Source organism: Grammomys surdaster, unplaced genomic scaffold (assembly GCF_004785775.1).
Source record: "Grammomys surdaster isolate TR1022 unplaced genomic scaffold, NIH_TR_1.0 280, whole genome shotgun sequence".
Taxonomy (NCBI): domain Eukaryota; kingdom Metazoa; phylum Chordata; class Mammalia; order Rodentia; family Muridae; genus Grammomys; species Grammomys surdaster.
This window is the reverse complement of record NW_021604721.1, coordinates 476,708-502,427: the sequence shown is the minus strand read 5'-3', so window position 1 is coordinate 502,427 and position 25,720 is coordinate 476,708. Positions and strand designations below refer to the sequence as shown.

The 25,720-nt window shown below is 39.4% G+C and overlaps 1 protein-coding gene across 3 annotated transcripts in view; it reads right to left on the bottom strand.

The window, feature by feature from the left end:
- Nucleotides 1–25,305, bottom strand: part of Ahi1 (Abelson helper integration site 1) — a 124,363-nt gene extending 99,058 nt beyond the window's left edge. For 2 of the 3 annotated variants that reach the window (XM_028777359.1, XM_028777361.1), the window contains exons 1-12: nucleotides 25,205–25,305; nucleotides 22,092–22,560; nucleotides 20,168–20,337; nucleotides 19,498–19,717; nucleotides 17,673–17,865; nucleotides 17,363–17,458; nucleotides 13,912–14,097; nucleotides 12,261–12,413; nucleotides 11,084–11,216; nucleotides 6,700–6,823; nucleotides 3,264–3,493; nucleotides 1,853–1,959 (exon numbers count right to left, since the gene is read on the bottom strand). In XM_028777359.1, the coding sequence (XP_028633192.1) occupies nucleotides 1,853–1,959; nucleotides 3,264–3,493; nucleotides 6,700–6,823; nucleotides 11,084–11,216; nucleotides 12,261–12,413; nucleotides 13,912–14,097; nucleotides 17,363–17,458; nucleotides 17,673–17,865; nucleotides 19,498–19,717; nucleotides 20,168–20,337; nucleotides 22,092–22,402 (1,923 nt within the window). In that variant the 5' untranslated portion in view covers nucleotides 22,403–22,560; nucleotides 25,205–25,305. The remainder of the gene's footprint in view (nucleotides 1–1,852; nucleotides 1,960–3,263; nucleotides 3,494–6,699; nucleotides 6,824–11,083; nucleotides 11,217–12,260; nucleotides 12,414–13,911; nucleotides 14,098–17,362; nucleotides 17,459–17,672; nucleotides 17,866–19,497; nucleotides 19,718–20,167; nucleotides 20,338–22,091; nucleotides 22,561–25,204) is intronic. The other variant, XM_028777360.1, reaches the window with a different exon arrangement.
- Nucleotides 25,306–25,720: the final 415 nt, after the last annotated feature.

Here is a 25,720-nt window from a genome sequence, read left to right as displayed (position 1 = left end):
GGAAAGTAATCTGCACAATGGACTACAGGGGGCGCACTGGGAAAGTAATCTGCACAATGGACTACAGGGGGGGCACTGGGAAAGTAATCTGCACAATGGACTACAGGGGGCGCACTGGGAAAGTAATCTGCACAATGGACTAAAGGGGGCGCACTGGGAAAGTAATCTGCACAATGGACTACAGGGGGCGCACTGGGAAAGTAATCTGCACATCTTCTACCAAATCAGAGCTCAATCCCTAAACACACAAGCTCAGTACTAGGAAAACAAACAATTTGGATAAAAAAGTGGGGAAAAGAGTGAATAGACACAGCTCCACAAAGAACATGAACATGGTTGAAGATACTAGGTGTTAGGGAATGCACCCATCCATCCCCATTTCTTCTCTTTCCTCTCTAATATTATTAATCCCCTCAAACAAAAATATTTTTATTTGTCACAGCAGGGATGATTCTGGAAGACATGTTAAATACTTCTATGTGGAAACTAAGACTCAAATGTATAAGCAACTCTGAGTTGTGGGGGAAGCAGGAAGCTTTAGGTCAGAACACACTGTGAACAGCTCGTCACTGAGCATGCAATATGAAGTCTACAGGTAATGAAATTGTACTGAATCATGCAAAATATACAGAGTTCAGCTTCTCTGTTACAAACAACCAAAAGGGCAATGTAACGTGATGGATATGTTAATTCAACTCACTAGAGTAACATTTTACTAAATATATGTATGCTCTCAACCGCCCTATCACCTTTAATGTGTATAATAAACTTTTAAAAAGTGATTATCATATGCTCTCAACTGCGCTATCACCTTTAATGTATATAATAAACTTTTAAAAAATGATTACCAATGATCATTTTTAGGATTGCCATAAGGAAAAAAAAACATGCAAATTTGAAAAGCTTTCGGTGTCAGCGGCAGGTACTGAGCAGAGCTGTCTCCCCAAATAACTTTGCTTACAGTCCAAAGAGTCTATGAAAATCCCTTAACCCAGGGCAGGATTCTGAATCAGCCCCCTTCTCACTTGAGCTTCATTGTTTTTACCTAAAGGTTTTCCTATAGCAGATCTAGGCCTAGCAGCTGACTGAGCCCTGCAGCAGTGGGCAAGCAGACCTAGGCCTAGCAGCAGTTCCAGGTAGAAACCACAGCAGTACAGCACAACATATAACAAAAGCTCAAGCTTACCAATTCATTTATATCTTTAACTAAAAAACAAAACAAAAACAAAAACAAAAAAAAAAAACCACTGCAGAATTGCTTATAGACCGTAATACCCTATCCCAGAAGGAATTACTTCCTTGTTTGTCTCTCTCATTAACAAACTTCAACAGAGCAACTATTGTGATTAAATAACAATCCCTACCATACCTACATTACAGATGCTGATTTTTAGTGATTGTACTAGAGTGAGGAGAATATACAGGATACAAATAACAGAAAATTAGCTGTCAGTTACAGGTGGTAATAGGATATATGTGCTATTTTAATGTGAATTTCAGCTACTGCCATTCTATAGACTGGACCTCAGAAGACCACAAATGGGGTGAGGTTGTAGCTTAGTGGGAAGTCACTGCTTCCCACGGTCCAGGGCCTAAAAAAGCAAAGAGTAAAGTGTGACCACACTGAAAAACGTGAGCTCACACCAGTCCCCTCTCAGAAAGCTAAGACGGTGAATCAGTAACTCCAGACTGTGGTCAGCAGCAAGGTTTGAGGTGGGCATCTAGACTAAGAGAAGCTTAAGTTTTCAAAGGACAGACTCAATGTCCTCATGGTCCTTTAAAAGTCAGTCCAGTGGCTGATTTTCCGGCAGTTCCTCCTTGAAGCCTCAGGTTATGAAATGTGGTTCTGTACCTTATTTATCGACCAGTGGCGCACGGAGTGCTGCACGTCAGTCACCTTGACATATGTGTCCCAGACAACGATAACCCCGATGCAGTCTCCTGAGTACATGTGGTGACCTGGTAAAACAGCAAGTACTCACTCAAGAACGTCACACAAGTTATAAAAACAAAGTATGAAGTTGGGGGAAGCCACAACGTAGACCAACAGTCAAAGCATTGAACTGTCATGAAGAGTTTTTCAATTTACAATGGTTAAAAAGTAAAATGCACAGCATATGCCAATTATCTTTAAGTAAATTCTTCACTTTTAAAAAGCATCTTTGATACCATTTTCATTTGTCATTTATCTGAATGCAAAAAGCAATGGGCGATGTAGTCTGCCTGTCTAGCACCCAGATACTCACACTCCAAAGTATCTGAAGCACCCAGTGTGTATCTGTGTCTGTTATTATCAGCCTCTGTAATTGTTTATTCTCCTAGAAAAATACATATTCTAATATACATTGTAAACACAGCTATAGTGACTATTAAATTTGAAATGATCAGAGAATTTTAAAAAATAGTAATACCAGTTTTAAAAAACTGAATGGGACCCAGAAAACATACAGGTTCAACATCATGGCCATGTAAGAACACGTTACTCATCACTGCTAACAAATAGAGTCTTTAGAACTGTGAATTTAATAGTTTACAAATTAGCTTATTCAATTATATGGTGAATACTGCCATATATGAGATTCTAATTCTGAGCAAAGACAAAAGAAAAGTATATTCTTATATTAGAATCTCTAAAGTTGAACTGAGTATATTACAGTATTATTTTTCTCTAAATATTATTTTAGATACTTATAGCTGCACCTGTCATGTCTAATCTCTGAAATAATATAAAATGACAAGTTAATAGATGAATTTCTTTATTCTCTTACTCAATAAAAACCTATGTTGTATTTTAAAATATTACATATATTATTCAAATGCTGAGATACTTTAATTATTTGCAAATTCCCTTCTTTATGTGTTTTTAAAAATCCTGTCAATATATCCAGCATATGTATTTACAACATTCTTTTGGAATTTTTCCCATCTCTTTTATTTTTGTACAACCTAACTTAAAATGTTCTTAAGGGCAATTACTAAAAATAATAATCACTAACTCAAATAAATATATTTATGAAATGCAGTACATGAAGGGTTTTTAGAACAAAGGATGGTAACTGAATACAAATACTAGGAACTTAAAACCTTTAAAGTTATTAGCAGAATACTTTCACTGTCAGATTTATCTCATTACTTGAAACTATGAATAACTTTAAATATGTGCAAATAGTAATACAGCACATCTCTCACAAGCACCACCTAATGGAGAAAGGATTCAATTCTTTGGGTAAGTGTTCTTGATTTGAGCATGCTCTGTGGTATACCTTCATCATCAAAGCAGATGGAGTTGACAAAGCTCTTGTGCACATCTAGCTGACGCACTAATATGGCAGCATCCTCCCTTGCATCAATTTTCCATATTCGTATCATAGAGTCGTAGCATCCCGTAACCACCAGCTCTCGTGTGGCTGGGTGGAATTTAGCCGTGTAGACAAAGGAAGGGTGAGGTAAGACTCTGAACGTGTTTGTGCTGTTGATTTCATTCTTCCAAACCCTGGAAAAGGAGAGAAAGGAACTGAAGTACAAAACGGTCTCTAACCATTTTTAGGAGAATATAGCCAATAAATCTTAGGTAAGCAAATGCCAAGCAATGGTAAGCAAATGTAAATTAGTATTTATAAAAATCATGATGGTGATCACAAATGAGATGGTACTAGATTATTTTACTTTTCTTTTTATAAAACCATTTCTAATGAAATATATTTTATCTATAACTAATCTATACTGTAAAACTAAAATTTATTTGTATTTGGACATAATCTACTTTAAAACTATTCTTGATATTGAGTAAATATGCAGTGAATAGTTGGTATATTACTTAGCATAATATGCATTAAAAAATAGGGAAGGGGGCTGGAGAGATGGCTAGGTTACAAGCACTGGCTGCTCTTGTAGAAGACCCAGGTTAAGTTCTCAGAACCCACATGGTGGCTCATAACCAACTGTAATTCCAGTTCCAGGAGATCTAAGACATCTTCTCTGATCTCTGCAGGCACCAGGCCTGCATGTGGTGAACACACAGACATTCAGGCAAAACAGTCAAACATATAATTAAATACACACATACATAAATAAATAATTTAAAAAGACATGACGAAACTTTTAATGAGTTTTCAACTAGGTTGTATGAACTGGTTCTGAAAATGTTTCCTAGTGGAGGCCAAGAGAATTAGAGAGCCTAATAATTTTTTATTTGTATTTCAAAGTCTAAATAATTAATATACATTTAGGTCCTAAACACTTACACATCATAATTAAATAACCAATTTCCTTTTTAAAAATAGTATGTGTGTGTGCCCACGTGCACACATGTGAAGACCAAAGCATGATACTTCCTCTATCTTTGAGCCTTATTTTTTTGAGACAGAAGCTTACTGATGGTCTAGACAGGCTGTCCAGAAAACTCCAGGCATTCTTGTGTCCTCCGCTCCTGTAGAGTGTGCTGCTGTGCCTGACTGTGTGGACAGGTCTGGGGATCTGAACTCAGAACCTTGTGTTTGCACTTTTATGCATATCCTGCTCTGTATGAGTAAAAGAATTATGGTATTTTGGCAGAGAACACTTTTTCATACACCAAGCACTATTTTTATGCTTACCACTCCATTTCTTTTTCAAATGCCCGGGTGCATGTATCAAACAGGTAAATCAGGCAATGGGATGTAGCTCTCTGAGTATAGGTCAAGGGGTATTTTATATGATAGATTAGGTGAATGAAATCAAAAGAGTATATTTGTATTGGTAATTTATAGTTGATTTATAAATTACTGCCTAAGACCTACGTACCAAATTATAAATAAAAGACAAAAATATAGTCAATCTATTTATTCAAAAGAGGTATTTTGAGTTTTCTCAGCACCTGATTAAAATATACGTTGATACAGACAGATTTCAATGAACATATGCTACATGAGATAGAATTGAAATGAAGATAACAAAATTGCTAGTTTGAAAGGAATAACATGATAGTTAAAGCTAAATTCTTCAGTCGGTCGTTAATGAGTCTTAGGTCATTATTTGAAATACTGTACATAACAATGAAATGAAGACCTTCTAAATGACTCAATACAGTACAGGATAGATGTATATGTATTTTATTAAAGCTTTTTTGTGGAAAAACTGAATCGACTTTTTAGTCGATTTTTTAAGCAAGAGTAGGCTCTAACATCAAAGGAAATGTATTCATGGTTTCTCAGCTGTCCATAAAGAACAAGGAGATACAAATTAAAGAGTGGACAAAAACACGAAAATGTCTCTAGACTTGGGAAAGAAAAACATATCCTAAAAGCAGCAACAACAGAGCATGTGAAATGGGTATAACTGGGAGATAGCAGCCTGATGGAGAGCCAGCATGTGTGGTTGTCTGTCCCAGTGTTTCACAAGCTGCTGATCTGAGAGCTCTGGACCGTGCCGGAAGCAAGTCAAGGAGAGAATAAGCTAAGGCCTTATGACAGACTTAGCAGGCCAGGCAAAGGAGACACTGGGAGAAACTAATGAAAACACACAGTGATGTCAGGAGAACAGAGTACAAGTCAGAAGTAGAAACTCACAGTTCTGCAGCTTGTGGGCAGGGTCACTGTGCTACCTTCCTTTCAGAGATAACGTACTCATTACTAATATACCCTCTCTCGTTCAAAGGTCTCTGGTCTTCTCAGTTCTAGTTATGATGCTTTTCTATGCATTCACCTAATGCTTTCACAGAACTTTTATGATATATAGAGCTTGAATTCCTGCCAATTTTAATGCTACTTAGAGGAAAACATAATGAACCATATGCTCATGGATTCCCGTGAACAATGGGGACATTCTGATCACTAGTTATACAGAAAGGGAAGCTGACAAAGTGACCATGAGCCCAGGCATTAGAAATCACATGGTTTATTAAACAAGCACAGGAGACAGCGAGAGCAAATGAGAATGAGGTTAGTGTGGGTCTCAAAATGAGTCCAGTAACAGCTTCCCAGGCTGAAGAGAACATGTCTGTCTAATCTAAATGACTCAGATAAAAGTATCTTGCAACCTTTTATTTTATCATGTTTTGTCATATTTTTACTATCATAAATATTCAAGGTTAAACAAACAGCTAAAAGATATAAATAGAGTTTAAATATTAGCTTTTAACACATTTTATTGAGTCAGGTATGCTGCACATGCCTATAATCCCTGCACACAGGAGGCTGAGTTATTAAGTGTGCACATTTGAGGTTAGCCTGGGCTATAAGTAAGACTATGAAAAAAAATTGAATAATTTTTCAATTGAATAATTGAAAAATGTTGTATTGTGAAACATATTAAATCGAATGGAGATAAAACTGACTTTGTGAAAACGCAAATATTTACAATTTATAAAGCTGTAGGGTTCTTAACTGAGGGTCTACCTGGTTTACTCTGGCCAATGGATTCAAGCCCTACAATGAAGACAGAATCATCACATACATATAGGACAAATCTCAAACATTTAACCTTCCTGAAAGATATTAGTTAGTAGTTTACATATAATCATTTAAAACCAGTTAGATCCAGAAATCATATATATTACACAAATAAAAGATGTGACTTGCCTTAAGTTTTACTGCTGTGAACCAGTCAGTCTGCACGGTGCACAGCTATGATGATAGGGCCATATGTGTCTCTTTATATTCTCATAGCTTTCCTTGATGGCAAACAACATACACGGTAAGTTCTTTCTGAATGTATACTAACCTGGCAGTGCCATCAGAGGATGAAGTAACAAGATAGCGGTCATCTTTTGACCAGTCGATGTCATAAATGATATTGAGGTGGCCACACAATTCTCTCATGAAACGTCCAGAAGGAATTTCATATACTAATAAAAAATATTTAGAAATGAAATTTCTAGGAGATCTTTAATTCAACAAATATATAAACACACAACTTATAGTAATTTAGATAAAAATTAAGCGCTATCGTTTGTAATATTAGCACAATTTAAAAATATAGCCAAGAACTGTTTTCTTTTGCTTTAATCCCAAGTTTACACAACATTATACATGCGCTAAATGTTGACAATAGTCTTTAATATGCTCTCAGGTGCTCACACTGTGAATCCCAAAAGAACTTTTCATAATTTGCTACTTAAAAAATAAATAAAAACTTACATAACACTTCATTTTAAGAACTTTACAACTCGGTGGTTCATGACTAAGGTATTACTTTCCTCTAAAAAATTCAATTCCCAAAGTTTTGGGTGTAATGAGAGATGTAACTGTCCCACTGTGAGGAAGAAATCTACTTGAGAATGGTGGAGCACAGTGGGACGTGCAGCGAGTGAACTGGACAGACAGACAGAAGACAGACAGAGCACGATGAACAGTATTAGGGCTCAAAGAAACTGGCAGGATGGCTGCCTAATAAGAACAGGGCCACATCTTTTGTATCCATTCTTCTGTTGAAGGACATCTGGGTATTATAGCTTCTACTTCTGGCTATTATAAATAAGGCTGCTATGAACATAGTGGAGCATATGTCCTTGTTATATGTTCGAGCATCTTCTGGGTATATGCCCAGGAGTGGTATAGCTGGGTCCTCAGGTAATGCTATGTCTAATTTTCTGAGGAATCGCCAGACTGGTTTCCAGAGTGGTTGCACCATCTTGCAATCCCACCAACAATGGAGGAGTGTTCCTCTTTCTCCACATCCTCTCCAGCATCTACTATCACCTGAGTTTTTCATCTTAGCCATTCTAACTGGTATGAGGTGGAATCTCAGGGTTGTTTTGATTTGCATTTCCCTGATGACTAAGGATATTGAACATTTCTTTAGGTGCTTCTCGGCCATTCGAGTTTTCTCAGTTGAGAATTCTTTGTTTAGCTCTGTACCCCATTTTTTTAATAGGGTTATTTGGTTGTTTGGAGTCTAATTTAAAAAACAATGAATTTGAGAAATTCTTAGGCAAATGGGTGGAACTAGAAAATATCATCCTGAGTGAGGAAACCCAATCACAAAAGAACACACATGGTATTCACTCACTGATAATTGGATATTAGCCTAGAAGCTAGCAATACCCAAGATTCAACTCACAGACCACATGAAGCTCATGAAGAAGGAAGACCAAGTCTGAGTGCTTCAGTTCTTCATAGAAGGAGTAACAAAATACTAAAGGGAGCAAATATGGAGACAAAGTATGGGACACAAACTGAAGGAGGGGCCGTCCGGAGACTGTTCCACTTGGATATCCATCCCATGTGCAGTCACCAAAGGTAGACGCTGATGCGGATGTCAGGAAGTGCATGCTGACAGGAGCTTGATATAGCTGTCTTCTTAGAGGTCTGCCAAAGTCTGACATATTCAGAGGCAGATGCTCACAGCTACCCACTGAACTGACCAAGGGGTTCCCAGTGGAGGAGGAGTTAGAGAGAAGGAGCTGAAGGAGCTGAAAGAGTTTGTGGCCCCATGAGGGGAGCAACAATACCAACCAACCAAAGCTCCCAGGGTCTAAACCACCAGCCTGGGAGCACATAGGGAGGGACCCATCGCTCCAGCTGTATATGTAGGGGAGGATGGCTTTGTCGGGCATAGGTGGGAGAGGAGATCCTTGGTCCCATAAAGGCTGGACGCTGAGTGTAGGGGAATTTGTGGGTAGGGAGGTGGGAGTGGGGGTAGATGGGGGGCACATCCTCATAGCAGCAAGTGGAGGAAGGCTAGGATAGAGGCCTTCTGGGTGGGGGGGGGAACGGGGTAAGGGGATGACATGGGAAATGTAAATAAAATATATAAAAAAAAAATAAGTAATTCTCAAAAAAAAAAAAAAAAGAAAGAACAGAGCCAACTCTCTACTCCCACCTAGTGGTAAAATCAACTGCTCTTTAACAAAGTGGGGACTTTGGGAATCTATTCCCCTGTAGAAGCGAAGAGAAACCTTAGTGCCACAGACCTCTGGAATTACCTAGCAGTGCTTAGGAAAGCTGGGGAGCACTTTCTGAGAAGACAGCTGAGTCTCAGTAAGGACATCAGTTTTGTGTTGTTACAACTATCTAGTTCCTCCTCCCTACACACCCACACAACCTTACAAACAATGCCACTCAGGTGCCCAGAAGCTACTCCATGAGGTAAGATGGGTCTAGAGCTCTGGACTCCCTGAAAACTCCATTTACAAAGAAGTTTCCCTATTTCATGACCTGTTAGATCCAAAATAGGACCCAAGGCTTACTTAACACGACTTTCTGTAGGCTTCATACAAACATGCTGATTCTAGTGTGCATCTAAGCAGTCAGTGGCATCATTTGACACTGTGGCTGCCTAAGGGGTTGACACCACCTGGGGAAAAGAAGAAGCTTACGCAATGAACACAAAATAGACCAGATTCAAAATATTGCTTAGAACCTAGGTTGCCATAGGTGTATGTAAAGGCTATGTGCATAACCAAGAAAAACCTGGAGGGTTTATCTCTCTATGTAGGGACATGAAGAGGCTCAGCACAAAGAGGAAGAGGAGGCTTGGAGAGCTTTGAATTGTGAGCTGAGGAACTGAGACAATATCCCAGGATAGTGTTCCCTGGAGGTGAGGATTAGCAGATCCATGCAACACTAACTGGCTGACTAGGTACAGTCTACAAAAGACTGATAATGTAGAAGACAATAAAGACTTACAGTATTCATCTAGGAGATTCACTGCACAAGCAGAACAGTAGCTAAACTCAGGTGGCTGATGGAAACACATGGGAAACAGAGCTATATTGTACAACATCATTTCAAATTCCCAGTTTTCAACATAAAGTTGTAACATGGAAAGAAGCAAACAAACAGGAAAGTACAGCTTCCCACAGGAAGGAAAAGCAGTTATCGCAAAGCATCCATACAGAAACTGTGGCAGCCCAGTTCTCATCTTTCTCCATGACATCATTAACCTATCATTATCAGGTCAAAGACCTAAAGAAAATCAAAGGGTTAAAGAATAAGAATGACTCCTCACAAAGACAGAAAGCATCTGTAAATAAATAAAAACGAACTCAAAGGAAGCTTTAGAGCAGGAAAGCAAAATTGCTGAAATAAAGAACGCAGGATAGTGGCTCAGCACTGCCCTAAGCTGGTGGAGGAGGAAACACTAAACTTGACAGTCAGTCAACTGAGATGGTCTGGTTTGAAGGACAGAGAGAGAATGAAGACAAATGAGTAAGTGGCAGAGATCCACTGGACAAGACCACGTCACAAAGGGGTGTGATGGCAGTCCTAGGAGACAACGGGAGCAAACAGAGCATCTGAGAAGATGATAAATGAGATTTCTGAAATTTATGAAAGGCATTAATCTGCACACTGGACAAGCTAGGGGGATTCTCAGTAAGACATGCCATATTCAAACAGTGCAAAGCCAGAGACAATGACTCTGACTGCATTTTCTGGATCTAAATAGAGGCAGATTTAAGTCTCTGATTATTTAAGCTTGGAATAACATTTAGCACAGACAAATCAGAACAAGAGTTGTTTGTTCATTACCCAAAAGCAAGAACTGAGTATTGCTATCTGGGAACGTGTCTCATGAACACCATGAACTGTGTGGCAGGGTGAAGGGCAGCGTGGTCTAGCACTCAGGGCAGACACCCGGAGGGGCTGGCTTCTTCTTGCCCAGGAGAGTCCATTTAATTACTGAGATAAAAGGAATCATTAAGTCCAGAATAGTGCAGCAGTGTTTTTAAACTCTCCAAAGCTACGAAAACATCTTGGCCTTTCTGCTGGCACCCCTGTTACCACGGGAGCTGTCTTTGAAGGGCTTCAGGTCCTTATTACAAGTCTAGCATATGACAAATGCTGCACTTTGTAACTTAGACCATCACAACTATCCACTAAAATAATATGGACTAAAAGTTTCCTGTGAGATTTACTCTTCCTTCTTGTACTAAATGTGTATATTTAAGATAGATAATGTTTATAAAAATCTACTTGTATGTTAAAAAGTAACACCTTCCATTCAAGCAGTCTCATTCTGAATAGATTCTATAAGGTAACTATCCCTTTATTTGAAGAAATCTGATTAATATTAGAACTTCTTAAATTAAGACTTAGATATCCAAAAAACCTAATATTGACTATAAAGAATACAACCAGGTTAAATAGGTAGCATCATTTCTCACATATAATCGGATATCCGTCTCGGCTGGCACAGGCTGCTGCCAATATCCTTCCATTGTGGGAGAAATCAAGACAAAAACACCCTCGTTCTCCAGCATTTAGTGAGAAGAGATGCTTGTTTGGGATACGACAGGCCTGAAAAGAATACATTTAAACTACATGAATCAAAAAATAAAATAACCTGATAATTTCCATTACCATAATTTCCTCCTAAAGTTCTTTTACTATTACATATAGGAAAAGGAACACATGTACATAGAATGAAGGAAAGCTACAGTACAGAATTGGTTTTCCATGAAATTAGTATGTCTAATTAGCACTTGATTAATTTAAAACAAAGGAAAGAATGTCACTGTCTGATGCTCCAACACCATCACTGCGGCACTGCTTCTACAAAGGCACATACAGAATGTTTTCACCTGCTTACTCCATGGCAGGAGCCACCTTTCCTAAGGTCCTAACATCTCAAAACTAAAGTACACATAACGTCATTGCCAAATTCAGGACTTATGAATGGTTGTTCTCAGGATTTCTTTCCTCCAATAATCACATGTTGTTGCTGTCTCCAAGACAGAGCACAGTCCTCTGACTTTCCCCAGTTTTGATTTCTGTGGCTTCAATTATTCATGATCAGTATGGTCTAAAAATATCATGTGGGAAATTCCGGAAATAAACAATTCCTCAGTTTTAAAATGTGTTGGACTTCTGTAATCCCACCTCCTACTCTGGATATGACCTCTTTGTTCATGTAATGTTATGTGTTTTACTGGCCCATTAGTACTCAGCAGTTGACTAGTTATCAGGCAGACTATCATGATACGCAGAGCTTGTGTTCATTAATGGTGGCACCAGGCATGAAAGCAGTGGTACTGTACATGGCCTTCCTTTGAGTGCAAAGGTGAGACAGGCCTAGCTCCTGAGTTAAGAGAGGAAGTAAGCACACACTGGGTCCTCAGTGTGTATCATCAACGTCGTGCTTCACTACAAAGGTCTTTAAGTATATTCATTGCAATAGCCCAGTGAATAGTTATTGTCAACTGACAGTAAATATCATTAACTAAACCCAGCTACTAAAGATTATCCAGAAGGGAGTTTGTGCCAGGTAAGCTTTTCCTTCCTTACACTGCTTTTCTCTCACATTTTGTTGCAGGAATGGTGAAACCAGAAAGTGCAGCTTACCTGGCCGGGCAGACGCTTCCACTTTACTTCCTCCTTTGAATCCTCTAGTCCAGGTTCTGTGTCCACGGAACTTGTGTCACGGTGGCGTTCACAGAACACTGGTGTGCCCCTTTCCTCCTGGAGAGCCACCATAGAGCGGTATGACGGCCTTATCTAAATGTGTGTGGAAAATGGGAAAATGAATGTCAGGTTCAACGCACAAACAGGCATAGGCCATGGCACACTTGTGGGAACTGGTTTGAGTGAACCAGTTCCATGGGGGTCAAGTGGAGGTCAAGAGGCTTGTCCAAAGCTGATTCTCCTTCTTACTGTTTTTACAGTACTGCAAAATAGCCTGGTGTGATGACCCACACCTTTAATCCCAGCACTCAGGAGCCAGAGGCAGGGGGATCTCTGTAAGTTTGAGGCCAACCTGGTCTGGTCTACAGAGTGAGTTAGAGGACAGCTAGACCTACATAGTGAAACACTGTCTTGCATCAAACAAAACAAAACAAAATTAAAATACTGAAACAAACAGTATGGAAACCTTTTCCAAACATGAGCCAGATTTTGTTTTCATGTATATATTACTTTAAATAAATCAAAACTATTTTAATCATGCTTCTGTAGTCATATGGCTTTCAAAGTCTGGAAAAAAAGAGAAGTCTCCAACAGTCCAAATGGTTTTACTTCTTACTTTTATTACATTATTTGTTCTAGTTTTTGAGACAGGGTCACAGGCAGTTCAGGTTGCCTCGACCTTGCTACGGATGAAGTGGGCTCTGTGTTCTCTACTCGACTTCCCACATGCCGGGGTGACAGGCTTGTTTCCACACCTGCTCTGTCTCCTGTGTCTACCTCTTCATAAATACCTACCTAGTGTTATGGGATGCCTCTGATATAATGATACTGCTAGCTTAAAAACAATCACAAAGCTAATATTAAAAATCTGAGATTAAAAAATGTCTATCCCTTCATATATTTTATTTAACTCCATTTAGATCAGTGCAAATAAACCCTGTGCTCACAGTATATTAAGTCATCTGTAGAATATGAAACTCACCTGAAAGATAAATATTAAGAAAGACAAAAGCTTCATTTTAGGATCATTTATGATATAATCGTTAATGTTTATCTGTAGACAATAGCAGTACAAATGCTATTGCTGGTTATTTGAATGACTCCAGTGAGAAATATGTAAGTCAGAGATCTGCAAAGAACAGCCCATGGATGAAATCTGTTTTACTACTTGCTACAAATAAAGATACACTGAACACATGAAGGCATTTTGTCTTAATGTCTCTACAGCTACTCTGTCACCTAAGGTTAAGTAGTTGTGGTACATAGAACCTAGCTGAAAGTCTAAAATACTTTATTTCTTGCCCTTTATAATAAAAGGTTTCCCAGTACCAACTTTTCATCCTTTCATTTTAAACTACAAAATATGAAAGTGTGCCAAAAGAGGTTTTTTTCTTTTAAACAATGAAGTCTATACTTTAAAACTTAGTTCATCCAACTATCAACTGATATACACTTAGTGTGTTGTTTTTGCAGGCATCTAAAAAATCTGTTAAAATATTCTCAGAGTTTAGATTTTTTTAAATATGAAAAATATACTATGTCATCCTTAATTTTAATCGAGAAGATGCATTTATATATACTATTAACTTACACAGTCCGGGACTTTCAGTCCTCGTACAGTTACATACAAGGTTGATGGATAACGATTTCTTGGACACTTGGACCACCATTCAAACACCTCAACAACATTTAACTGGGATCGAGGCTTAGTAGGTGGGTAGTAGAGCTGCAGACGAAGTTTTGAGTTGATGTTTGCATTTCCATTGGCTCCCAGAAGCTTAAAGTAAGAATTTGTATTAATTATTAACTTTTCTGAAAAACACACATCCAAGAAAACAACAGCAGAGTCAGAAGTTTGGTTTTAAAAGATTAAAACAAGGTTGAAATTCCTTAGGCTTATGAAGAAAAAGGCAGATCAACCTGAAGTAGTTTTGACAAATGACTTTGAGAACATTTCCTAAAGCACTCTTTTCAGCATTCAGCCTCACAGACTGCTGTGCAAGCAGTTACATCATGGTAACAGGAGGTATGTTACAGAAACAAAGTGGGCGACACACGCTTGTTTGAACTAACAATAGTAAAGAGTAAAGTATAAATCACTGACCACAAACACATTTTCCATTCATGGCAGTCGTTTTTCTTAGCAGGACTGAAGATTAAATCTACTGCAGTTTTCCATATGCTCCACAAGTGTCTACTACTAAAGATACGTCCCTAGCTTCCTTTTCCTTCTCTGATACTCAAGCAGGTCTTGAACTTGTTAATACTGTGCCTCAGCCTCCCCAGTAGCTGGGACTCCAGGAGTACATGAATAGTTTTAATGGTTAACATGATATGTTTTAGATTTTTTAAGACTCGAAATCATTTTAAGAGAAGTTAATCCAAACTGTCCACTTAATTTTTCAATATTTTAGTCTATCTTCTTTGAAAGGTCTATTGAAAAAGTCAATTAGACAAAAACAAAGATAAGCAGACAGATGGAGATTCTTAGGAAAAAGTTTAAACTCTCAGGAGTTCAGATAAAGCTTTCTTTTCCTACTTAATGAGTGAAGAGGAAATGTTGCCAAGAGTGCTGTGCACACTGTGAACTTGGAGTAGAAAGCCACGTCCCTGTGCAGCTCAGCAATTACAGTACAAAGTGACGTCATGTGCAGCTCAGAAGCACAGGCGTTAAGTGCAGGCCACTCAGTAGCTGCTGTTGACTGACACAACTTGGATGACTGGGAGAAAAGAGCCAAGGGAGACTCAGTGTAGAGCTGTCCCAAAGACCTATGACGATGGGATGCTCTACGCTGAGTGAACACATGGGACTGTCAAGTCCTCAAGTGTGCTTGGTGCAACTATGCAAGTGAGCTTTTAGTTATGCTTAATTTCACTTAATCTGCAACAAACCTGCTATGTCTTACTTGTGGTTATAAGCTCATGAAACTGTGCAGACAATAGGAAAACTAAGAGACAGGAGAAAGGATAAGAGATTTGGCAGAATATTCGAAGCTGAAATGGCCAGAAAGAAAATGTATTCACAAATCTAAAGAGCAGGAAATGAGAGTGGACTTAAGAGAAGTGAATCAGAGAAGAAACTGAGTTCCATTAGGAGGTAGGGACCAGTCTTGAAGGAACGGGATAACCAAAGCACAGGAGGGTGCTGCCAAGAAAGCAGAGACAGCAGGGACTCACAGGAACAACGTGTTAAGCGCATGTATGTTTGACACAGGAACAAGTGACATTCGTGATTCGGCTGGAAAAGTTTTGGTGGCAGAGGCAAACTCTAGATTGTGGCCTGTTGAAAACATCTCATCAGGGAAGCACACACAGCAAATGTAGCGTGTTCCCCTACAACTTTGGGAAAGCATGAAGAGACTATGGATTTACAAGCTCAGGGAGTGATACTGTGCTCGATTAGGAAACGACAGTTTAAAAATGTGTAAAATAGCATTCGCTCTTTAAACATGAGCTCTACACACTCTACAGAGGCCTTTTTATCCTTTTTCTAAAAATTTTTTATTGGATATTTTATTTACTTACCTATCAAATGTTACCCCCTTCCCAGTTTTCCCTCTGCAAACCCCCTATCCCATCCCCCACTACCCCCTGCTTCTGTGAGGGTACTCCCCTCCCCCACTCCTGCCTCCCCACCCTCAAATTCTCTTACACTGGGGTATTGGGCCTTCACAAGACCAAGGACCTCCCCTTCCACTGATGCCAGATAAGGCTATCCTCTGCTACATGAGCAACTGGAGCCATGGGTCCCCCTATGTCTACTCTTTGGTGGTTTAGTCCCTGGGAGCTCTGTGGGGTCTGATTGGTAGATATGTTGTTTTACTATCGCCCAAAGCACAACACAGACTTTAAGGATTCCCCAGCTCCCAAATCATACTTTTTAAAGTTGTTTTAATACTGTCTAGACAATGCAGTTTATACTAGTGTGTTGCTTAGCCAAGTAAACAATTTGTGCTAAGAAATCCATAATGAACATGTCATTGTGACTATAAATTATATAATATAGCTACTTCTATATAAGTTTCATCATTGCATAGTTAAAATAGTCACAAACATATTCTAGAAGAATTGAAAGTACCTGAGACCAAAGGCTTAACTGAAAATTAGCGTATGCTTAATGGACCATAGCAAAAAGGGGGAAGGTCCTGAATCCACCAGCACAAATACTCAGACTTTTACATTTACATTCTTGTCATTTTATTCAATTTTTAAGTTTACCCTAATTGCTTTCCACTCATGTCAGGAAATCCTTTAGTTTACATTCACCCCTTTGTATGTCTGTGTGTGCTGGGACACAGTGTCCTTGTGACAGTCCAAGGGAATTATGTAACACATCTAATATAACTGTGTGTATGTACATATGCATGCACATAAATAAAATAAAAACTAAAACTGTTCAAAAATTAATCCAAACAGAATTACTGGTAACTATGTAAAGCTTACAGTACAACGAAGGATAAGATACACAGTATTAAAAATGGAAAACACAAAATCCACTCCCCTTTATGGAGACAGGGATAGACTCCCAAATTAATTTCTTCTGACAATGCCTCAATATGGATGAATTAAAATCCACATGATCTTGAAAAATAAAACGCTGTGCCATTTGTGGTGTTCTAGCTTAGGGCCCACACAGCAGGTCTGCTCAAACTGTAAGAGGATAAATGAGCCTATCCTAGTAACCTGCTTTGTGTAAAACACTATCATACTTTGCAGTGCTCATTAAAACTTAGCACCAGCTCAGACCCTCCCACGCTATGAGGTCAAGGATTGAGGGCTGCTGACTGAACAATGGCTCATACACTGAAAGGACTCATACATTGACCACCAGATGGCAGGATGCATGTGTCTTTGAGTACAATATCCCCAGAGTCGAAAAGAATAAATAGTGCATTCTGAGTAATCAATAAGTATTTCAGACTTTTAAAAGCTTTACTAAGAGTTAACAAACTCTTAGAGACTCAAACGACTTGGTGGAAAACTGTAATCAAATTTAGAAGAGATTATTTTAAATACGTTTAAAAGAACAGGTGAAAATGTACCTTAAGAAATGCCCAGGCAATTTTCCTAAAGCCACATTCTTGGTTTTGAACCTCAGAGTTATTCTTGATTTCATCCATGCTTAAAAAGTCAAGAATCTGTAAATATATTTAAAAAAGTTATTTCACAGAGTAACAGATTGTCTAAATTCCATAGTCTCTATTGATACATTATATCTGGCACCCACAGATCATACTGAAACATTACATTCTTGGTATTAAATTCTCACATTATCACATAACAAAACTATTAAAATCAACAACTCACACTTGTATGCTTAAATATTTACTAAAATTATTTTTAAATTCATACCTCAAAGAACAGAATGACTTTTGGACACTCATCAAACTCTCGAAGCAAATAGGGAAAATTTTCATTAAAAATAACTTGCTCCTCCCACTCCGGAAGCCTCGACTTCAGCTTTTTAAAGTCATATGGCTGCGTCATAATAGGGAGGATATAGTCCACACTGTCTTTCTCATAGTAAGATGAAACAGGACGCTCACTGTTCAGAGACAAAGTTTCTATTACTACAGTTCACCACATAGTTTTTAGAGGGTAACACTAAGGAGAAAAAATTACATAGCCCATAAAAGCAGAAATAGTAGCTATCAATGGCACAAAAGCAAAGCCTATGTTCTTTAACATCTAAAACTCATAAATTTTATAAAATATTAGAAGTAATAGTGTCTTCTTACAATCTTGTATTCTGTTTTGTTTCTTTAGGTCAGATAGATAATTTATTATGAAAGTAGAAAGTGAAAGGTGTAATCAACCTTTAATGTACAGACCTAAATATGGCAACTCCTTCAGAAGTTTAAATGAGCTTATGACAAAATGCATAGTAAATCCAAATAATAATGTAAAAAGATCTTTTACACTGTCATCTTTTCTTTGTATGTACTAACACATCTACACAGATGTGTTCTCTTTTTTGTAATAACTTTAATGTTCTTCTAAGCAAATACTTTTTTGAATTAGTATAATCTAGTATAATGCATAGAGAAATTTTAATCCAGCAACATAGCTGCTCTAGTCACATCCAATGACCTTGTAGGTCTGTGTGATCTGGTTGGAATGCAGACATGCCCTCAGTACACACCTTTACTCTCAAACAATGACGTCCAATTGAGGGACAGACAAAGTGATGAATCAGAGAAAGATTTGACAGTATAGGATACGCCCAACTCTCAACAAGAACCGCACAGGAAAGAGAAGCTATTTAAGAGGAGCACAGGGAGAAAGTCCAGTCAGTTGGGAATCAGTTCTGGTCCATAGAGTTGAGTTTAGTCAGTCAGTGAGTGCAGGCAGTAGAGTTGAGCTCCTTGGTGGTGAGTCCCTGCAGTTCTGTGCAGGTCAGCAGAGGCAGTTTTTACTGGGACAGTTTTACAGATATAGGTTGCAGAGAGAACAAGCTAGACACACGTGAAGACAGAATGAGCCAGAGAATAAGAAGGGGCCAGAAGATTAGAACAGATTGCTAGAATTAGTTTGAGGCTAAGAAGAACAACTCAGTCAGAATCTGACAGAAGCCTAATTGAGTAAGTCATCTTGGAGAGGAATTTGAGCTAGAACAGCTGAGTTGAAACAGCCATCCACAGTTCAGAAAGAACTAAAAGGGTAAGCTTATTCAGCAGTAAGCCTCTGAGATGACAATTACATTTGACAAATAAAGGTTACTTATACAGTAACAATTTATTTTAATGGCTTTTAAACCTATGTATGTGTGTTCACTTATTATATACATTATATCTTATGTATATGGACTCAAAAATGGTTCTCTCTAGATAAACCTTAGGGGAAAACATATTCAAGATACACTTTTATCACCCCAGGCCCATGAAACACAGTAATTTCAATGGAAAGCAGGAGGCTAACAATGAGAACACTTACAAAATTTATCACGCAAATTTATGACCTAATTAGTAAGCCTGATAGACTCTATATTCAAGATGGTGCATTCCTTCCATTTCTTCTGTAGTGCTTACTGACTGAACTGAGGAACACCTACAACCATAGGCCTATTCTCTGACATCAGTCCACAGTTCTCTGCCTACTAACTTTCAGCCACAAGGGCAGTAAAGAGGATTTCTACTGCACAGTTTCAACCTAAAGGTGGTGTAATTTTTAAAATCACCTGTCATCTTTCTTGACGTACTGGCCAGTGTGTTCATCAACCACATGGATCTTCACCATTGGGTGAGAAATGATGAAGTCAGATTTAAGCCGATCAGTACGGTGAATGTAGACTCCCATGACAAGGTCATCATCGAGCAAACACTTGGGATGAACTGGGCTGTCTCGGCTTGTTATCTCATGAACACCATCTCCATTAGTCTCTTCATTATCCTCTGAAACTAAAGCAGGAAGAAAAGTCAGTAATAATCGCTCTCATACTTAGGGGTTACATATAGTTAATCTTACAATCTATTGTCTTACTCTGTTAATAGAAGAACTTCAAGGGAAAAGAAAGGCCATTGCTAGCTTTCATTCATCAAGATGACCATTTGGAATTCTAAAATTAGTGGTTTAAAAATAAAAATTCTTATGCCACAATGCACTACAAATCATTTCCTTGTACAGTTAAATAAAAAACTATAAGCTCACTATGCATTCCCACATATAATTGTGAATAATTCATTATTAAAAATGAACATCTTACTCTTATGAATTAAGATACACAGTGTATCTTGACTTATTTTAAATTATACCTTCAATTTTAAGAACTAAAGTTTCTAGAGTTCCGTATTCCCAATGGGGAATACAAATACAAGGCATATACTTTTTATTTAATTTGGGTAACAAACCTGCTTTAGCCTTCTTCTTTGTCTTTTTGGGTTTGGGCTTTGTGTGCTCTGGCACACTGGCATCCGCATCCTGGTCTGTGGAGTGTATTCCCTCCATGGGGTGAGATCCTTCAGGGGCACCTTCTTTCTTCTGTTCACCTTCAACTGCACTGTCACAAACATCTGAGGGACTGAAGCACAGCCCAGGAATGAATCACTACAAATGATTTCTATAACTGTTATTCATGGTATAGCAGAGTGAGTGGTGAGTAGAAGCTTGGATAATCTATCATGTTCCTGTAAAAGCGTCACCATCTGATATTTTCTCATAGAATAAAATGACTATCAAACCAAGATAATATTTTAGACCCAATGAAGAGTTACATATCTTAGGAACCAACAAAAAACAAAACTATGAACTCCATAAAATAAGCTTATACTGAGCAGGCTCAGGCATGAGGATCACACATCTGAGGCTGGCCTCAACTATCTTCTTAATGGTTAAGAATCTCCTTTTCTGTGAGTACCAGCTGGGCTTTATCACCCACTTCCAATAGGATATAGGAAAAATATATGCTATTTTAAAAATATTCACTTCTGTCTTGCTATTACTCTCTCAGAACTTTGCTCTGGGGGAGAAAGTTGCCACCTGGGTGGAGTTCCCAATGCATTGATCCATGTGGCTAAGAACTTGTATCTCTGACCAGAAGCCACCAGGACCTGAGGCCTGCCTGCAGCCTCATGATGATGCAGAGAAGCATCTCTTCTGAGGCTCCTATGGAGAGACTAGCATAGTCTAGCTATGCATCCTGGCTAGCATCCTGATGAAGCTTATGAGAGCCTGTGAAAGTCAGAGCTGCCTTCTGAACAGCAGCAGGTATGAGACAAATGTATTAAGTTAGTATAGTCTGGGCTAGGTTTTTAAAGTGCCAACAGATAGGTCATTCTTACACTAACATATCCTTGAAGCACTGATCATCTAGATTATGGGATTTCTTTTTAGCTGAGAGCTTAAGGGAAAATTACCTAAACTGCCAAAGGCTAGTCACAAAGAGGCTGATAAAGTAACTAGCAAAGTACAAGCTGCTTATGTAAATGATGAGTTCAGGGGAAAAGAGGAATATGTCACTTGGAAGACAGTTTAAATATCTCATTGCCTCTTAAAGAAAACTTATAAATATGAATATAGACTCAGAAATACTTGTTTTATTTATATATATATCATATATCATATATATGATATATATCATACATAAAATTGACTAAAATATTAAATTTGCAATAGTTATTATCATTGATAATTATTCTACAGTGAACAAATACTATCTGTATAATAAGGAAGACAAATCGAGATTAACATATTTAACTTCAAAAAAAGAATTGTGTATGTGTGTGCGTGTGTGTATGTGTGTGTACGTGCGCATGCAAACGGGTCTTCTGAGACAGGGTTTCACCATGGTGTTTTGGTAGGTCTTAACTCCACTATGTGATGCAGGCTGGCCTTGAACTCGAGATTATCCTGCCTTAGTGCCCAAGTGCTGGACTATATGTATGAATCATGGACTACATGTATGAACCACCATATTCAGCAAGCCTGCTACTTCCATAGCAGTTGTAAGTGGGTGAATGTGGACCTGTTGGAGGTAGACTGTCAGTGTTATAGCTCAGCCTCTTACATCACTCAGTTTCTTAGAAGAAACAGGATAGTGCCATTCCTGTCCCTCGTAGGGCTGTTGTAAAGACTCAGAATGTATTCTCATAAAGCTTCTAGCACAGGTACCGCATAAAGGTTGGCAATTATCACTTCAGTGGCAATGTTTCCAAACACAGCACTAACTTTCTTAAATTATAGAATGCATCTGTGTGTCAATATAAAGACCCTAGAGTGTGTCAGTGTGTGTTGAGGTGAAGGCCCTTGAGTATGTCTTATATTTTTGTGAAGTACCTTGTCTCAGGCTTAGCTGGCACTGAGACTTTCTTCTTCTTCTTCTTTCTTTTTTCACTGCCCAGCTTGTCGTCATGCAATAGAGTGTCTGGAGGAAAGTAGGTTAGCTGCTCCTTTAGCTTCTTTCTTATTTTCTTCTTGATCTCCTTTGCCATTTCTTCAGCTACCTGCAGCTGATAGGCTTCGGTCAGTTCTCCTTTCCCTTCTATCCCAGCCTTTTCTCGGCCGTCATCTGAATCATCTGCTGGCTGGGACTTGCCTCTGACTTTCTCCTGTGCAGAATCCACCTTTTCTGGAGTTTCTGGTTCCATTTCCTGTGTGATTTGAGTAACGTTTATTTGGCTTTTCTTGCTTGCCTGGCTCTATACTAACATTATCTGCTGAATCTTCACGTGCTGCTCACTTTTCTAGGTTATTAGTATTAATTTTAGTTCTAAGGTAGCCAGAAGGTTACTTTGGAGGTAACAGGCTAGGAAAAAAAAACACAACAACAAATGTCAGTGCAGGACAGTGTAAGACTTTGATATATGTGTTTACATTGGAGTATTTGAAGAGGTGGAATTGTAAGGGTAAAAATTAAAACAGCTCAGCAGAGACCACAAACAACTTGGCAAAGACCGCAGGACAGCTTGCTGAGCTTGCTGAGAATAGCCATAATAAAAATACCAAGCCCCTCTAGGGACGAGGTGACCAGAAATGTAGAAACAACCAAAGACATATCTTGACCAGTCTAAACATGCCCAAGTGAGTAATGGGCCACTTGGTGTTTATCCTAGAAGGTCTGAGGATTCATGGTCAAAAATAGTGGGCCATCCAACCTGTCAAAATGATTGCTTACGCAAAGTGCTGATGTTTGAAATATCCAATCATATGTAACCGTGCCAGAATTTCCCGCTTTTCCCTTCCCCCTTGTGCCTCCCCCTATAAAAGTTCTAAACTTCCTGGGGTCTTCATCGAAATTCTCTCCCCTGCGTGGGATGAGTTTCGATCCAAGGGCCCTTGTTAGTAAACTGCCTTTTGCCATTGCATCAAGTCAGTCTCTCGTGTCTCCTTGGGTGCGCGCTAATTGGGACTTGAGATGGGGTCCTCTCCGTGGGGTCCTTACAGAATACATGAAATAGCCATGGGGTCAGGAAAGGTATTACGCATGTAATGATGTAAGGACAAGAAAGAAGACAGTAAAACACATCGACTATTAAGTAGTGGGGAAATGTCAGAAATGAGACATTTCTGAGTGGACAAGGGAGTAAACAGTCAACAAAAAACTAGATTTGTATGAAAACGCCACGCAGAAATGTATTACTTCACTGTAGAGGAGAACTGCGTCATTCCTAACCTATTGCGTTTAATACTTTTCATTCTGCCCACAGGTAAGCATGCCTCTCGCTCCTAGCAGAGCTCCTTTTTGCAGCAGACAGAAACCATTACATATACCAAAATGGTCAAAACTGAGAACACCCCCACCCCCGCGCTCGCAAGAATGAGCGCGTGACACAGACGCACACATGCACACAAGTGTGCGTACATCCCCTCACCTCTCCCCCATGCTTGCGTGTTCTCTTGTGCTTGAGTGCGCGCGTGACTGCACGCGCGCACACACCACACACAGACACACACACAGGCGCGCGCATGCGCACCCTTGCCACACCATGCACAATGCTCTGGCGTTCTCGCTCGCTTCCGTGCTTGAGCGCTAGTATGATTGTGTGCGTGCACAGACCACAAACAGACACACGTGCACGCGCACCCCCATGTTCACAGGTCCTTGTGCGCTTAAGCGCTGTAAATTGCGCTAGTGTACACCACACATACATACACACACACACACACACACATACACACACTACACTGCTAGAGGGCTGGCTCTGTGTCTTTCAGTTTAAAAAGTTTAACAAAGATTCTACACATCACAGGTGCTAATGTCCATTTAACAAATAGATAATTAAGAAAAGATTAAATGTATATTTAAATGATCTAATATTTGATATTCTGAGGCATAACTGAATAAACAGTAATATTTAATGATAACACCGCAATTACAAAAATAATTTTAATGTTAATGTATACTACAGAAAACACAGGTAATTAGTAATTTATATTTTATTAATAACATCACCATAATTTATATTTTATAATATAGACTTATATTTAGATTATATTTAATAAAACATCCCGAATTTTGTAGATGTCATTTTATAAAACAATTTTTAAATAGTATACAGAATATTAGATATCATTATATCATTATTTTAAGTCTTTTCCATCTAAAGATGGGAGCTTCTTTACATGAGCTTCTAAGAGATACTATGCAGAAAAATAACTGGATTACGTTTCCTCCCTCCCTTCTGAAAAACATGGAGAATGTGCTTACGCATCAATACAAAAAATAAAAAAGCGGCCACATTTGGATGATGACTCTAGCAAAATTTCATAATAAAAGAAAACAAAAATTTGTGTGATTCGACCAATAAATCTGTGACAGTCCCCATAAATAATACTATAAATATTGCTAAAAATTCTTTTTGCATTTGAATTTGCTTCAAATATTCTTTTAAAAATTCCCTTACCTTCTTCACAACAATCTTCTCCCGAGAGCTAGAGCTCAAGCAATAGTTTACGCAACAGGTAAAAACCTGCTAGCATCTCTTGCTTTAATGAAACAAAACAAAATCACGGAAGAAACGTTTCTACGGATGTTTTCGCAGTTATAATAAAGGCAGAGCAACTATTTCGTAGATTCCCGGATAGCCTCCGTTTCGGGGGCTTTACATATTGAGATGACCCAATAAGGTGGACTCTTACAATAAATCCATCACGCTACTTAGATGTAATCAAGAGAGCCTGTCATTGCTCACCCGGCCGACTTGGTACGCAACAGCTTAGGGGACATTTAAGCCAGAACCTGGGAGACTGCCTCCGCCCATTAGGGCACCGGGCTGGACAGCCTGGACCAAAGGAGAGCGAGCGGGAAAGGAGAGGCCGCTTGCGAGCATCCCACAGTCTCCGGCAGACACCCCTCGCGGGCATCCCCGGGTCTTCCGCACCCCCCTCGCCTCTCTCCGGGGAGCGAGCAGACCTGAGCCCCGGCCACAGCACGCCCGCGGGATACTCACGGACAGGAGCGACAGCTCGGCCGCGCGAAGCGGCTCCCTGAGCCTAGGCGAAGGTGGCCACAGCTCCGCCGGCTCAACCGCTGGCGACGCGCACTGTCCAGCCAGCCCAGTGCCGCAGTGCGGAGGCGCGCCGCCCGTGACGTCAGGCCTGCCTTGCCGCTGTTACCTAGGTAACTCATTCGCGGAGCCAGAGCTCCTAGCCGGACCACGGCCACGCCCCCTACCCAGCCGCAGCAGCGCGCTACCGGAGTTCGGCGGGCGCGCGCGCACCAGGCCTGGGCTGAGGCTCCGCCCCTGCAGCCGGAAGCGAGTTGTGGGTGTTTGTTTTTCTGCTCTTGCGACGTGCCTGTTCTCGCCGCCGGCAAAGCGCTTTAAGGAATGTTGGGGTACAGAGGTGGAAGCGGACGAGTCCGGCGTAGATACGTGAACGAACGAATGAATGAATGAATGAATGAGCGAGTGAATGACCGGGAAAGACTCGTTACTCCACAAAGTGAAACTCGCCTTTAAGTGTGA